The following is a 15,000-nucleotide window of genomic DNA, read 5'->3' on the forward strand; positions in this document are numbered from 1 at the left end:
CCTTGTTGAAAGCTACTGGCAATGGTAGTAGCCTGCTCACTGCAGGGTTGCTATGACTACCTCTCTGTTCCTGACAAGGCCAGGGATATTAACTTATAAGTCTGTAGTTAAGAGCAGGACCATTAGGAAAAGTTCGAAGTGCCAAAAAGGTATATGAATTCCTTTTTAGAAGTGGTTTTTGGAATGATAATGAAATTATGAATTCCTAAATGTATGTAGGAGGGGTTGTGATCCAGTGGTTAGGCAGGGTTTTCATTAAGAAATGAAGAAGCAGGAGAATAGTATGAAGTAATGAGAAAATAATCTGAAAGAGCAAAGCTAGGGTGAACAACATTTTGGTGTACACAAATGTCCCCTTAAAGTTAACCCTTTTCCCTACCTAGTAGCTAACACCAGGCAATCTGACAACTTGTTACTGGGGAACACCTAAAGGTAGAAAAATGTAATCATGTTATTTTGTGTTGTATCTTTCCGGTTATCAAAGTGGAATGCCTATAATCTTAGTTTTAAGTTTTAAGTGCACTTCCTTAAAAAACAAAGGCATTTACATTTTTACTTTAACATTTGTTAACAACAATGGGATAATTTGTTTTCATTTAGAAAGGAAACCCATTATTAAAGCATGTGAGAAATGTTCCTTGGGAGATAGGCGATGTTATCCCTGATTACGTTCTTGGTGCAACAACATGTGCTTTGTTTTTAAGGTAAGGATCAACCATTCTTGCAGTCAAATGATCACTAGGAATGATTTAATTAATATAATGTACAAAATATCACAGACGTTTGATAGCAGAGAGGAAAATGGTCAAACTGAGAAGATCATCAAGTAGGCGTTTGTCTTTTAAAGTAGATTGTTTTGTACATGTACATAGCTGCCTCAAGGACATCACATTTCGCTTAAACAAGTTTTTCAGGAGCTCAGAGTGTTCATTTATTGTAAATGAACTAAAACAATGCACACCTGACCAAAATCAGGTACTAAGTTCTGGAAATGCAAGATAGCAATGAAGATGTGATCATAAAAATTACAATTTCCTCAATTGTTATTGGTTTAAAAACTCCTATTTTCCACTAATTCATTTGCCAAGTTGTTATCAGACAGTTCAATAAACCAATCACCTTCAAACCTGTAATTTAAATCAACCAATCACAGCCTTGCTTTCAATCACCATACATGTAGAAACAGTGTACAGACTCCTAAAATGGGGTTTTCTTTCTTTCACAGCGACATTAAACAATTTGCATGACTGTAAGCCTCCTTTGCCAGTCTTTAAATGCAAATTTTCCCGTTCTTTCATAACTTGCCACTTCTTTTTTTCTCGGAAACTGTAATTTTTATGATTAATTGGTAGGAGAACTTTGTGTCATCGGTCTGTAGTCATACTCGTAAAAACAGACGAGACTCTCCCAGCATGGTTGCCCAATTTTGTTATCACTCATGATTAATTACAGACCAAATTAGACACGACTCAGTCCTATTACCTTGATTACTTATGAAGTGTCTCCTACTTTACTATTCTGATCAATATTGGCATCATGTGTCTCCAGAATATCACTTCTAACTTACAGTGTTTGTCTGACTCCTTGTTATTAAGTAAACAAAAAGTGAGCTTGCATTTGATTGGCTGCATTTCTCGGACATACCCGGTATTTGAGGCAGAGGACTAATAAAGATCTTGAATGATTTGCTTCAAAAAATGAAAAGAGTGCATTGGTAATTACTGCTACTCGGTCTTTCTCTCTTGGTTCCCTGTGGAAATCCTCCTTCGAAAACTTACCCAGGATGTTGCTGAACCATTGGAAACAATATTGAGTTGTAAGGTCAAATTTACAAGCATCAAATGCAGAGGATTTGAGTGAAATTTTATTATTCCTCCTTCAGGGTTGATAATTTGCCGTAAAACCTGTTTCCAGGCTTTGCATGGGATTTACAGTGTATGACATCCTACAATGTGTCAGTCAAGCAATTACGTTTCTTAGTGAGTCCCTGCAAGAAGGGTATACCGACTATGTGAATCTCTCATTTGCTGTCACATGACGGTACTTCAAATTTATCACTTCAGCTGTTTCCTGCTGCCTTAATTAATAAGCCCTCCATTGACTTTCTGTAAGCTTAATGTGTAGCAGGACGGAGTATTAAAAAATGAAGGTTCCTTGGAAGACAATATGCCACAGTATCCTAAAGGATCTTTATGGATCTTTCCAAAAGGATGTGCAACGGAGTAGAAAAGGATCAACCTTGCACAGGATCTTGTCAAGGTTTTTGCATTTTACATGGGATTCTCCCTTCCAAATGTGTAGGATCTTGCATTGGATCATGTGTTGTTGAAAAGAAAATGTGTGAGTCCTGTAGTTACGATTTACCTGTAATTCTAATTCCAGCTTAAGATACCATCACTTCAACCCAGAATACATTCATGAGAGATTACGGCAGCTTGGCCAAAGATTTGAATTGAGGATTCTTCTTGTGCAAGTGGATGTTGTATGTTAAATATCTTTAATTTACAATACAATACAATACAATACAATACATATACATACTTAATTGAACACTCCCCATAGGGGCTTTTCAGGGCAAATGAAACCCAATCATGACAGAACAGAACATTCAACAACAACCGTTAAGAATCCCAACTGGGACCACACTCATCTACACAGTCTACCTTCACCAAAGTACATTACTCTGGGAGTTATTTAAGGCATAGGTAGTTAACTTTATTTCAACTTGGGTTGATTAGGCCCCTAGCAATACATGCTAATATGCCGAGAAAAGTGAAAAACGTAATTTACTAAAAGTTGCCTTTAAAAACATTAAACTAGAAAACTTTCTGCACATCACTGTACAAGACATAAAAATAAGGGCTTGCAAAGAGGTACAATCTCTTCAATGTGATATACCAGTAAATCCATTTAGAACCTGGGACTTCTGAATATGCTGGCCCACACACCCCTCAACTGTGATGCCTCAACTTTTTTTTTTTTTTTTTCAGAAAGATCCTCACCAGACACTAAGAGAGCTTTCTAAGATGGCAATTATGGCTGATTGTACTCTTGTTCTTGCTTGGAGGTTAGTAACATCATATCATTATCAACATCATATCATCATATCATTGCCAACCATGAAGCAAAGGTCATGACAAGATTTTGATTTCAGTTACACTCCTTGTATATAAATATTGCTTTTTAAATGCAGGTTCATATTCTATTTGTATATTTTCATTTCCTCATTCAAATTTCCCATTTTTCGCTTATTGAGTTACTTAATTTGTATACATAAAGTCAGTTTTCCACTATGTTCTCCGATGAAAGACCATAAACTATAATGATCTGGGGTGGTGCAATACATCCTCTTTTCACATGAGAACCTCCTCTCCACTGTGTGTTCAATATTGCTTTTAGGTAGCTTCATAATGATTGTTCTAGCTTTTGAAGGACTGTCTGCATACAACTATTGTACTTCAATATAACCCTGGTAATTTTGTAAAATTAAATTGTTTGTTAGTAAAGGTTTCTTACTTCTGCAATATGAAAAGTACTTGCATGACAAATGACCCTTTAATGGTATCACAAAGAAATCTCAACAAAGAATCTGAAATAAATTAAGGCAACAGTTTTTTTCTGGAATTGAGGGTCATGAGAAAAAAGTCAGCTTCTTTCAGCACAAATACCAGTAGAAAAACATGAGGTTTCTGTGGCCTGATCAATAAATGACATTTTTATTTCAGTGCTGATGAAGCAGCAAGATACCTTGAAACTTACAAGGTTTATGAAAACAAGCCTCCAGATGTCCTTTTGGGGCAAAGTGAAGGAGACTATTTCACCAAGGTAAAAATTGCTACCATGTTGCATTCTGTGCCTGAATTGTGACATGTAATCTGTGTTTCTCATGAGGGCGGCACACCTTTGCAGGCTACCTTTTAGTTTTGTCCCAAGTGGTAACTCCAGGATGGGGGGAGGGGGGGATTCCCATATAAAAAGGGGAGGGATGCTTGTCAGAAGTTTCCCTAAAGGAGACCAATCTGGGCGTGGCCTAGGCTTTTTTGACCCTTAAAAGAGACCATATTAAAACACAGAGAAACAAAAAATACTGTGACTTTTAATAATGGCAATGGCATTATCATCTAATACTTTCACCTACATGAAGAAATGTAAAAGTGTTAATAATATACATGAAAAAAATTATGCAATCAGATTGGCTGAGAGAAGTGCAGTTTTTTGGTAACACAGTGCAGAAAAGAGGTAATTTAATGCAAATTAAGGTAATAAAGTAAGCATTCTGATTGGTCAATGAACAAAGAAGTTCACAGATAGCCAATCAAATGCGAGCCCTGGATGACGCAAGTTGAATTGACAAAATGGCGGACAGATTTGGCGAGAACGCGAGAGTAGCAATTTGTTTTCATTAAAATTTTGAAGGAAACTGCAAAACAAAGACTGCAAAGGAAGGCATAAACAACTGGATAATGAAAGCTTTGAACCGGTCGCCCTCAACAAAATTGTCGATAGGATTTTTAAGCCATAGTTCTAAGAAAGACGAACAAGACTGGCAAGACTACGAGCCGGGTGACAGTCTTTGTGTAATGGTTAGTGTCAAAACATTTTTCATGTATATTATTAATAAGTAATCACATGATTTTTCTTGTGCAATTTGGAATAAATAAGCACTTGTAAATTTTTTCAAAGACTACAAATTGCACTTGCCCTATGGGCTCGTGCAATTTTGGTCGTCTTTGAAAAAATTTACTTGTGCTTATTTATTCCAAATTGCACTTCAAATCATGTGATTACCTATACAAATACACACTGTTATATTTATTTGTGTGCAACCCTAACGGAGACCTTCATGGCTACATATGATTGTTTTTTGCCCAGAGCACCCTAAGTGAGACCAAAATCCGAAATTTACACCCCCTAAGCGAGACGACGAGCATCCCTCCCCTTTTTGTATGGGTGTCCCCCCCCCCCCCCCGTTCTTTTACTCAGGGCTTTGTTTAGGTCATCGCAAAATCATAATATTCACTCTGATCTTGGCAAGATTCTCACAAGATCCTTAAACATCATTTAAAGGTCTTGGAATGAAATATTTTTATCTTTAGAGGTTTTTATTAGAGGTTTGAAGATTTTATAGGATCCTCAAAGGTTCTGTGATGCCTCCCATCAGGAAAGCATCTCCTAGGAGCAGGTGCAGCTCAGTTGGTCAGATTTTCAGTGTCTGTTTCGACTTTCCTTTGATCTGTGTAGCTATAGCTTTAAATGCGCGCAAAATGTAGCTCGGGAAAAGAGCGCACCGTTGGCTTCCACTGATACCAGCCTCTTAGCTGAAGGAACTACCAACGTTTAATAAAGTTATTTTTCCTTTACCTTTTAACTTCCTACTATTTCATCTGCTTCAAACACTATAATCATAATTGTCAAATTAATATTACTGTATACTTAGACAAATAAATAAAACTAGTACTGGACATTAACCTGATACTTAGCGATGACTAATTCATGTCCAGTACTAGTTTTATTTATTTGTCTATTTATTCAACTGAATGTCTAACAGTCACCGTTTTCTCAATATTACTGTATGATATTCAACTGATTCTTTTCAGCTTACAGATTGTCTTACCACGGTCAAAGGCATTAACAAGACAGATGTCGTATCCCTGAGATCAACATTTGGAGTAAGGATATTTTTATTTTGTTCAAGTTGAACTTGATGATCTTTGTGATATTTATGCTTGTTTTATTTGTCCTCAATCTGTGTTAAATGTTGCCATTAACCATTCCTCTGGAAATTACCCCTTCCCTGGAAAATGTACAAAACCTACTAATTCGACTGGGTTTAAAAAAGACAGGCGCAAATCTTGAGAGTGTTACTAAAGGTCGCGGGTAGGGACTAAATGTCGCGGGTGCGGGTAAAAGTCGTGGGTACCAAAAAATTCGAGTAAAAAAAAAACTATAGTAAATGGGAAAATGGGAACATTGCAGGCCCTGGAATTACTCTGTGCGGCAGGCGCTGAAAGAGCGAGTGATCTATTTCCAGGGCTTGAGTCATACCTTTGTTTGGAGGTATTCGTACTTCAGTTGTACCAACTTTTGAGGGGAGTGGGGAGGGGCTGGAAGATTTTGAAAAAATATCCTCCAAGCATATTTATACAAGGAAAAAAATCCTGCACATGACCAAGACTGGAAAGAGGTCTTTTCTTTTCAATGAACAGGTTATGTTGATTGTCACAGGGAATAAATTTCATGCATGCTCATACCCTGACAAGAAAGATCCCTGAACATGAAAAAGAGTTTTCTTCACCAAATCACACAGACCCCACCCCCACTCAAAAGTTAAATAAAGCGATAATTGTACAATACACGTGCTTAGATTTTACTTAGTTCTTTGTTTTTCGATCGTGGCTCTGAAACTGTTTTATTATTGACGGGGAATGAAGATCCAAGTCTCACGTGACTAAGGATGTACCAAAGGAAAGACGAGGAAGAGGCTTTCAAGACAGCATCCCTCAAGGTAATCCCATCAAAATAGTTCATTTCCATTGGCCACCGAATACCTTGTTACAGGGAGAAAGCTTTCTTCTGACGAAAAGTTCACGAATTCCTTGACCCTTACTTTAGGCTCTAAGCACTAATCGGAAACAAAATTGAAGAAAATAAGGAAACGATTTTTTGGGTACCCACGACTTTTACCCCGGCACCCGCGACCCGCGACATTTAGTAACACTCAGCCTAACTTGGTGAGATAAAAAACTCAGGCTTCGTGGTAATTTAATATACAGTACTGTGCAAAAAGAATGCAAACGAATTTCGTCGAATTTCGGTTATTGTTCTCTCGAAATTTCGGTGGGAAAGGTGTGATTTTTCGCCCGAAATTTCTTCGAAATTTCGCTGAGCCACACGAAAATTCGAACGCAGGACGAAAATTCGCAAATCTACAAACGAAATTTCGGTTGGAGTTCGTACGTACTGAAACGAAAATTCGCAAATCTACAACGAAATTTCGGTTGGAGTTCGTACGCACTGAAACGAAAATTGAAGAACTTAACATTTCACAGTGTAAAAGCGCCTTTAATCGAAATATCGTAATCCTAAAGCCGCGGCCACACCAGCGATTTCTGCTCTCGCCGGTGATGCAATTTTTTCTAATTTGGTCGCGTCGCTAGCGCGCGATGAAAATCGCAATTGTAGCCACTCTTGAACTGGCAACGCGACAGCAGAAAAAGCCGTTGAAAAAAATCGCGAGAAATTGATTAAGTTGAATTTCTCGTGATTTTTTCAGTTGTCGCGTCGGCAGTTCAAGGGTGGCTACACTTCCGATTAATTTTCATCGCGCGCTGGTAACGCGACAAAATTTGAAGCAAATCGCATGACCGTCGCGAGCAAAAAATTGCACGTGTCGCTGCGGCCTAAACCGAAATTTTGTCAAGTCTTGGTTAGTGTTTCCCCTTTTAATGAATGAATGGAATCAACAACTGTATTTCTTCTCTCAACCTTGAGTGTAAACACGACCTGAATGAAACAGTAGACAAGCATTACAAGCGATTTCGTTTCCTTTATTCAATTGATACTTTGTCAATAAGTAGACATAAGACATAAGATTTTTGGTACGCCCGATGCATCAATCTTGAGACTCCAAGAATACAGCCATAGACAATTTAACATACCAAACCTACAATAGCAATTCTTCTTGGTTTTCACGTCACGCAAGTACCACGCAAAGAAAAAATAAAATCGCTTACCATTCAATAAATTAAGTCAAGAAATTGAGATGTTGTAGGAGGGTAATAAATCATGAGCGTGTCAAAGTTTCAGGGCTGTGCAATGATCCAAACTCGAGTTATTTGGCAATAGACACTTCTCATGACATATTGGTTACTCAGAACTCGAAAACACATGGGCAATCGACACTTTCGTGACATAATTCTTGGAAGCAATCCAGATGTCATGCATTGACTGAATTAAAAAGGGATTGTAAAAGCGCTTCCTTTACCATGACTAATCTGCCCGCTTAAATAATTTTATTGTCATTGAAGCCTCCCGAGAGGAAGACGGATTGGAGAGACAAGCGAGAGGGAGGACATACTCGCTGCGAACTTAAACTATTTCGCTATGCCACGACGAAATTTCGCTATGTAACGACGAAATTTCGCTTGAATATTCGCGCGGCCGTTGCGAATTTTCGTTTTGATTGAAACAATAGGCTTTTCGAAAATTCGGCGAAGTTCGAATGAAATTTCGTTTCGCCCGAAATTTCGTTATATTTCGTCGAAAAGTAGCGAAAAGTAGCGAAAAGCGCGAAATTCGTTTGCATTCTTTTTGCACAGTACTGTAATGAAAGGGTTCTCAATACTATCATTTTAATATTTTTTTGATAACATTGAATTTTACAGTCTCTTGCAAACATAGCCACAGCTTCAAAAGAAGATCTTTCTCTCCTCCCTGGGTTTGGACCTCTAAAGGTATTAAAAATATTTTTCTTTGTTACAGTAATGTTCAAAATAAAATAAAAATTAATCAAAAAGTTGCTGTTATTTATACAAGTACAAGGCATTAAACAAATATAATCAAACGAAAAAATACAAATCAGGAGAAAATTATACCAGTTAAATATGTACATTTCTTTTGTTTGGCCTTGTTCCTTATCACCAAGTTTTATCTCTGTTGTTGTTGAAGGCGCAGAGACTACATGACCTGTTACAGCAACCATTTGTAGCAAAGAAAGCAAAGGAACAAGTAGAAGAACCCTAGCATCAGTTGTGTTACTGAACCCAAGATGAATTTGATAACCTTTGCCGCAGACATCCTCTGGACGCGGAAAATAAGGCGTCGATGAGAAGTGTGCTATCAGAGATAGCACAGAACACGTTAACTTCTACAGGAAGGTTAGTCCTGTTCAGGCCCACTTTCAGGGCGGGGTATGAGGGAATCCCGGAACAGGACTACAGGAAGGTGTAACTTCCAGAGCTAATATAATAATCCCGACAAAATAAATGTGCAAAGTGTAAAGATTGCGTATCGATGGCCAACGAATCACACAGATTAAACTAAACACAACAGTAAACTTTACTTCACTCGCATGGCACATAAAAGAGCATGGTTTCCCATTTCCCATGGGTCTAAGTAAGCCCGCGATTTCTGTAAACTTCCGGTATGAAAACTAGAGTTATTTCCGGTTAAAAGGTTATCAATACATTACATCCCTTCCTTTCTTTGGAAACAGAATATAGTGAAAGGAAAATGTCAACAAAACACATAGTACGAAAAACCGCTCCACATGGACTGCGCAACTAGAAGGATACTGTCCAGTTCTACTAATCCTTAAACTTAAACGAAGTCTACCAAAGTTCAACACAGGTTCAATGCGTCAACAGAGTCTACTTGATAGAGTACATAATCCTTGTATTTCTCCGGCATTCTGATTGTCCGGCTGGGTCGTGATGTTACTGTACTTTCTTCCAAGGTACTTGGGGCAACCGCTGGGCTTACAGCCTCTCCAACTGCTGAGCTAACAGCCTTTTCACTTACATTTTCTGTTAACTCCTGTGTATCCTCTGGTGGGTTGTAACGTTTAACAAAAGAACTGTTCCGCCTGTATTCCACGCCCTTTTTCGACCGAACAGTCACCTCACGGCCTTCCTTAGTTTGCACTGTGTATGGTTCACTCTCAAAATTTGCTTCAAGCTTACCAGACGTTTTCGTGTTCTTTAGTAAAACTTGGTCTCCAGGCATCACAGGATTTTCTACAGCACCTCGTCTGTTATCAGCATATGCCTTGTGGATCAACTTGTGATTCCAGTCATTGTCTCTTACACCCTCATTCAACAGGTTATTAGCTCTCTTCAGCTCTGGAAATTTAGTTTTCAATTCTCTACCGAACATGAGGAAAGCAGGAGTAACTCCTGTGCTTACTTGTGGTGTGCTCCTGTACGCGAGCAGAAACTTATTAAGTTCTCCCCGCCACTCTTTTCCTTCAACGTGAGCCACTTTTAAAGCCTTTAGAAGCGTTCTATTCTGTCTCTCGACGTGCCCATTGGCCTGCGGCCACAGCGGAGGAGATGTCCGGTGTTCTATTCCGTGGTCTGAGAGGAACGTCTTAAACTCCTCGCAGCAAAACTGAGGACCATTGTCGGACTTGAGAGTAAAAGGATATCCATATCTTGAAAATATCTGTGCCAGTACATCTACCACTTTCTTGGACGTGGTCGACCTCATGATTTCCACCTCATAGAATCTGCTGAAATAGTCCACGACTACCAACAAACTTTCTCCCGTCGGAAGAGGACCCATCAAGTCTATGGCTATATCCTGCCAAGGACCGGTAGGTGGTTCCACTCTTTTCATTGGCTCTGGAGGCTGTAACTCCCCTACAACCTGACATCCATGACAAGACTTGCAGACTCGTTCGGCGTCTAAGTCCATTTTTGGCCACCAGACCTTTGTTCTGAGGCGTGCCTTCATCTTTACGATGCCCTGGTGACCCTCATGAGCAAGACGTAGGACCTCTCCCCTTAGAGCCTCCGGTATGACAATTCGAGTGCCACGTAAGACAAGTTTTCCTAACACGCATAGCTCGTTCCTGACACACAAATACGCAGACATCCTACATTGAGACCAGTCCCCACTTAAAATGTACTGTCTCAGGCTAACCATCTCTGGATCGCTCTCAGACACTTCTTCCACTTGTTTAGCCGAGAGTGCCACTGGTAGGCTTCCTTGAGCGACTGCCATAACAAAGTCAATCTCCTCTCCGCTTGTGTCCTTGGGGTTGACTTGATTAAGCCTCGAAAGTGCGTCGGCAATGTTTGCTTTTCCGGGACGGTAAACGACCTTGTAATCGTAACCCTGTAACCTTAGAACCCATCGTTCTATACGCGCCGATGGTTTAGAGAGCCTGCCAAAAATGCACTCAAGCGGTTTGTGGTCGGTTTCTAGTTCAAACTGGCGTCCGTATACATAAATGTTAAACCTTTCACAGGCCCATACCAGGGCTAATGCCTCTTTTTCCGTCTGGCTGTACCTTCGCTCTACTTCAGTGAGGTTCCTGGATGCATACGAGATTGCTCGCCACTCCCCATCTTGAAGTTGAGTCAACACCGCACCCAAACCGTGTGGACCTGCATCGGCAATGATTCGTGTATTGCAGTCCCCTCTGAAGTATGCAAGTGTGCTGGCCCCTGCAGCAAGCTCTTTTAGCTTCTGAAACGACCTTTCCTGTGCTTCACCCCAAACGAAAGGCTCATTCTTCCTCAGGAGACTCCTAAGCGGCTCTGCTTCTTGCGCGAAGTTGGGGAGAAATTTTGCAGAATACTGCACCAGCTGAACGAATGATCTGACCTCTGCAGCATCTTTCGGAGGACTTGCATTCATAATGGCAGCTACTTTCTCTTCACTGGGCGTAACACCTTGGCTGCTCAGATCATGACCGTAAAAGGTTAGCTTGGGAAGGCGAAACTGACATTTCGTTCCATTCAGAGTTAATCCTTTTTCTCCCAACCGCTTTAAAACAGTATGCAAATTCCTGTCGTGCTCTTCAATACCACAACCATGTACAATGAGATCATCTGCCAAGTTAGCCACACCCTTACACCCCTGCAAAACATCAGCAACTATTTTCTGGTACTTTTCGGGCGCTGATGTTATTCCAAACATCAAACGTTTGTATCGGTACAAGCCACGGTGTGTAACAAATGTTGTAATATCGCGCGATTTTTCATCCAGTTCCACTTGATGAAAACCCCATTTCAGATCAAGTTTTGAGAACACAGTTGAACCGTTAAGATCATATAACACTTCCTCAAGCGTGGGGATGGGGTGTCTCTCCCTCTCTATTGCCATATTCGCCCTGCGCATGTCCACACAAATCCGGATATCACCGTCTGCCTTTGGGACCACAACCAATGGCGACACCCATTCAGTAGGTTTGTGTGACACCTCTTCGATGATGTCCTTGGCTAACAACTCGTCCAACTTCTCGTCAACCTTGCTTCTCAGTCCAAATGGTAGCCTCCGTACCGGTTGTGCGACAGGTGTGACATCATCTCTTACATGAAGCTTCAGCTGGAAATCCCTCAGCTTCCCAACTCCTGTGAAAACTTCTGCGTACTTCTCACGAATATCAGCACCATTGCCCTCTGTCATTAACGAACATATTTCTTCTTTCATGGGACCAACCCTCAACACTTCCAATTTCTCCGCTGTGTTCTTTCCCAGTAGAGATCGGCCTGGACCCTTAACAACTGTGAATTCATCAACACACGAAGTGCCATTGGCCCCGCATACAATTTCAGACACAAATGTTCCAATCACTTCAATAGGCTCCTTTTGACCATAGGCAAACAACTTTTTGCTTGATTTCTTGGAATCACACTGTACATTCTCTTTCTTCATCGCTTCCCAGGTCGTCTGATCAATCACATTGCACGAAGCGCCAGAATCAATAAGTACTGCACGTAACACAACTCCTCCAACCTTCAAATCAACTTCGCTACCACCTACAAACTCACCAGCTCCCACTGCAAACGCATAGTAATTTTGGGCACCAGTAGCTGAATTTTCTGACACTTGATATGCTCTGCCCCTGGAGGCTTTCCTTTTTTCAGAATCTTGAGAAGGAGCTTTGCGTTCCTTCGTTTTGCAACAAATAGCAAAATGCCCAACCTCCCCACACGAATTACACTTTTGGTTGCGAGCTGGACAATTCCGATCACGTGCGATGTGGTCACTGTAATTACAACGGAAACATCTCATCACCTTTGCACCATGACAACCACCAGAATGTTTACCAGACTTATTTCCTCTACCTCTGCCTTGAGCGGTCTCTTTACCTTTCCCCGTATTTTGAGGTCTGCCGAACGAGACAGCATTCACCTGGCCTGACAAGCTTAACTGATCCATGGCCTTGACCTGCATATTTACTGCCTCATGTACACGAGCTAGGTCTTGCAAATCCTTCAGGGTTGCGTTTGATTTTTCCAGGAACTTACGGCGGAGTCTGGAGTCCCTGCACCTCTCAATAAGCTGATCCCTTATCGCTTCATCAACTTTTTCAAACTCGCAGGTGATCGCTTTCTGTCGCAGCCGACAAACGAACTGATCAACCGACTCACCCGAAGTTTGCTCCATTTGCCTAAACTGATGCCTTTCGAACGGAACATTCAACTGGGGCGAAAAAAAACCATCCAGCAACACCATACTCTCATCGAAAGATACGATATCCGTTCCGGGCACTAACGTGTAGTAGAGTTCCTGCAAGTTCAATCCTCCGGTATGTAACAGCAACGCGGTTTTCTGTTCATCCTTCGTTATCCCTTTAGCCACCAAATACAAATTAAATGAGCGCTTCCACAACTTCCAACGAACGGCGAGAGTGTTCGGGTCTTCCTTCGGGTTGAAGGGAGGAAGACTGGCCACATCAAGAAGAGGAACAAACGCGGTAACTGGCTGTGTTTGTGTTGTCGAAGGTGTACTCGAAGTCGAAGGTGCACTGCTTGTCATTATCCTCCTGACAAAATACTCAGATCCTCTACGCAAATGACGCCCAAAATATCCCCGACCTCACAAAACGAATCGAATCCTCGTCGCCAATGTAAAGATTGCGTATCGATGGCCAACGAATCACACAGATTAAACTAAACACAACAGTAAACTTTACTTCACTCGCATGGCACATAAAAGAGCATGGTTTCCCATTTCCCATGGGTCTAAGTAAGCCCGCGATTTCTGTAAACTTCCGGTATGAAAACTAGAGTTATTTCCGGTTAAAAGGTTATCAATACATTACACAAAGGGATCTCGACGCTCCCAAAAGCATATCAGTGACTGCCAAATTTATTACTAGCAATAAGCTTTTCTTGCGAAGTTTCTTGTTAACTGCAAAGACCACAACTATGAGGAGGTTTCTTACGACAATAAAGACGGCTTCAAACGTTTAAGAGCACTGCAAATGACGATGGCTTCGGCTTTGGGAGGAAGATCCTCCCAAGTAAATGACGCAAACGTGTTGTTGGAAGAAGCAGCAGTAGCTGAGCTGTTCTTCACCATGCATTATGAAGATTAACGTTTTACCGAATGACGAAACGGATGACTTTTCCTCAAGATGCGAAATGAGACGTATTTGTTGCTGGATGCCTTCTGAACGAAAACCACTGGTTGGTTTGGAAGGCATTTTCAACTGTTGTTGAACCTCTCCAGTTCGAGATAGATTTATAAGATGACTATACGCATATTACCAACTAGGAAGATTACAAAAATACAAACATATGTTTCTTCAGAACAAAATATATTGCAGTATTGCAATTACTTTTGCGTGGAGAGAAATGATTAAAATTTAAAGCTTTTAAATGTAGTGACGGTCTTTTTAAAATTAGAATCTCTGAGGTTGGCAATAGTTCATAGTTTACATGTACGGTAGGACCAAGAGAAGAACTATTAAAACAGTGTAATACAAATCGTGAAACAGGTGGAGTGTTTTTTTTTCTGCTGCCCTAATTGATAGTCAGTCAGTGCTATCCAAAACGCAATACCGACTTTGCCTATTTTATTTATTCATAATTCAAAGTTGTTCTTCTCATCGATAAAGAAAAAAAATTAAACGTGTTTGTTTTGGACATCCTCTAAGCCTTCCTCCTCAGAAATTTAAACTGCATGTGTTTGACTCTCCCATCCAAACCAAACTCGCATCTGGCCTTGCATCTGAAATGTGGCAACATGAAATAACTTCGGCAATCAGCAGGCAAACATTTTACTTGTGAATCAATCCTTAAATGCTTTTTTACCCTTTTGACGAGAACGTTGCGCGCCGCTATTGGCAAAGTAGAAGTAATTGAACAACCTGTGTTGACAATCATTGGCTTTAATTTCCGACGACCGCAGTTAGTAATAAAAAAACTGGTAGAAATCTATCATAGAACGGATACTGAGGGCTGCAGGTTCATTTTTGATTCAAACACAATCATCTATCCTTCAAAGGTTTTCCAGCGGGGTGAAAATATGTGCACTTACATCAAC

General features: G+C 40.5%; 1 protein-coding gene across 7 annotated transcripts in view; it reads left to right on the forward strand.

Annotated features, from left to right (window-relative positions):
• LOC137969364 (DNA excision repair protein ERCC-1-like) overlaps positions 1-15,000 on the forward strand; it is a 22,690-nt gene that overhangs the window by 1,454 nt on the left and 6,236 nt on the right. For 4 of the 7 annotated variants that reach the window (XR_011116661.1, XR_011116659.1, XR_011116660.1 and 1 more), the window contains exons 3-10: positions 601-704; positions 2,383-2,482; positions 2,991-3,067; positions 3,726-3,825; positions 5,598-5,669; positions 8,385-8,453; positions 8,668-8,876; positions 14,962-15,000. The exon at positions 14,962-15,000 is cut by the window's right edge and continues 53 nt beyond it. Coding sequence is in view for 1 of the 7 variants with exons in the window: in XM_068815570.1 (XP_068671671.1) it covers positions 601-704; positions 2,383-2,482; positions 2,991-3,067; positions 3,726-3,825; positions 5,598-5,669; positions 8,385-8,453; positions 8,668-8,742 (597 nt within the window). In the remaining 6 variants the exon portion in view is untranslated. Of the gene's footprint in view, positions 1-600; positions 705-2,382; positions 2,483-2,990; positions 3,068-3,725; positions 3,826-5,597; positions 5,670-6,431; positions 6,506-8,384; positions 8,454-8,667; positions 9,249-14,961 lie in introns of those variants that run through there. The other 3 variants (XR_011116663.1, XR_011116662.1, XM_068815570.1) reach the window with 3 other exon arrangements.

This window comes from Montipora foliosa, chromosome 9 (assembly GCF_036669935.1).
Source record: "Montipora foliosa isolate CH-2021 chromosome 9, ASM3666993v2, whole genome shotgun sequence".
Classification (NCBI taxonomy): Eukaryota; Metazoa; Cnidaria; class Anthozoa; order Scleractinia; family Acroporidae; genus Montipora; species Montipora foliosa.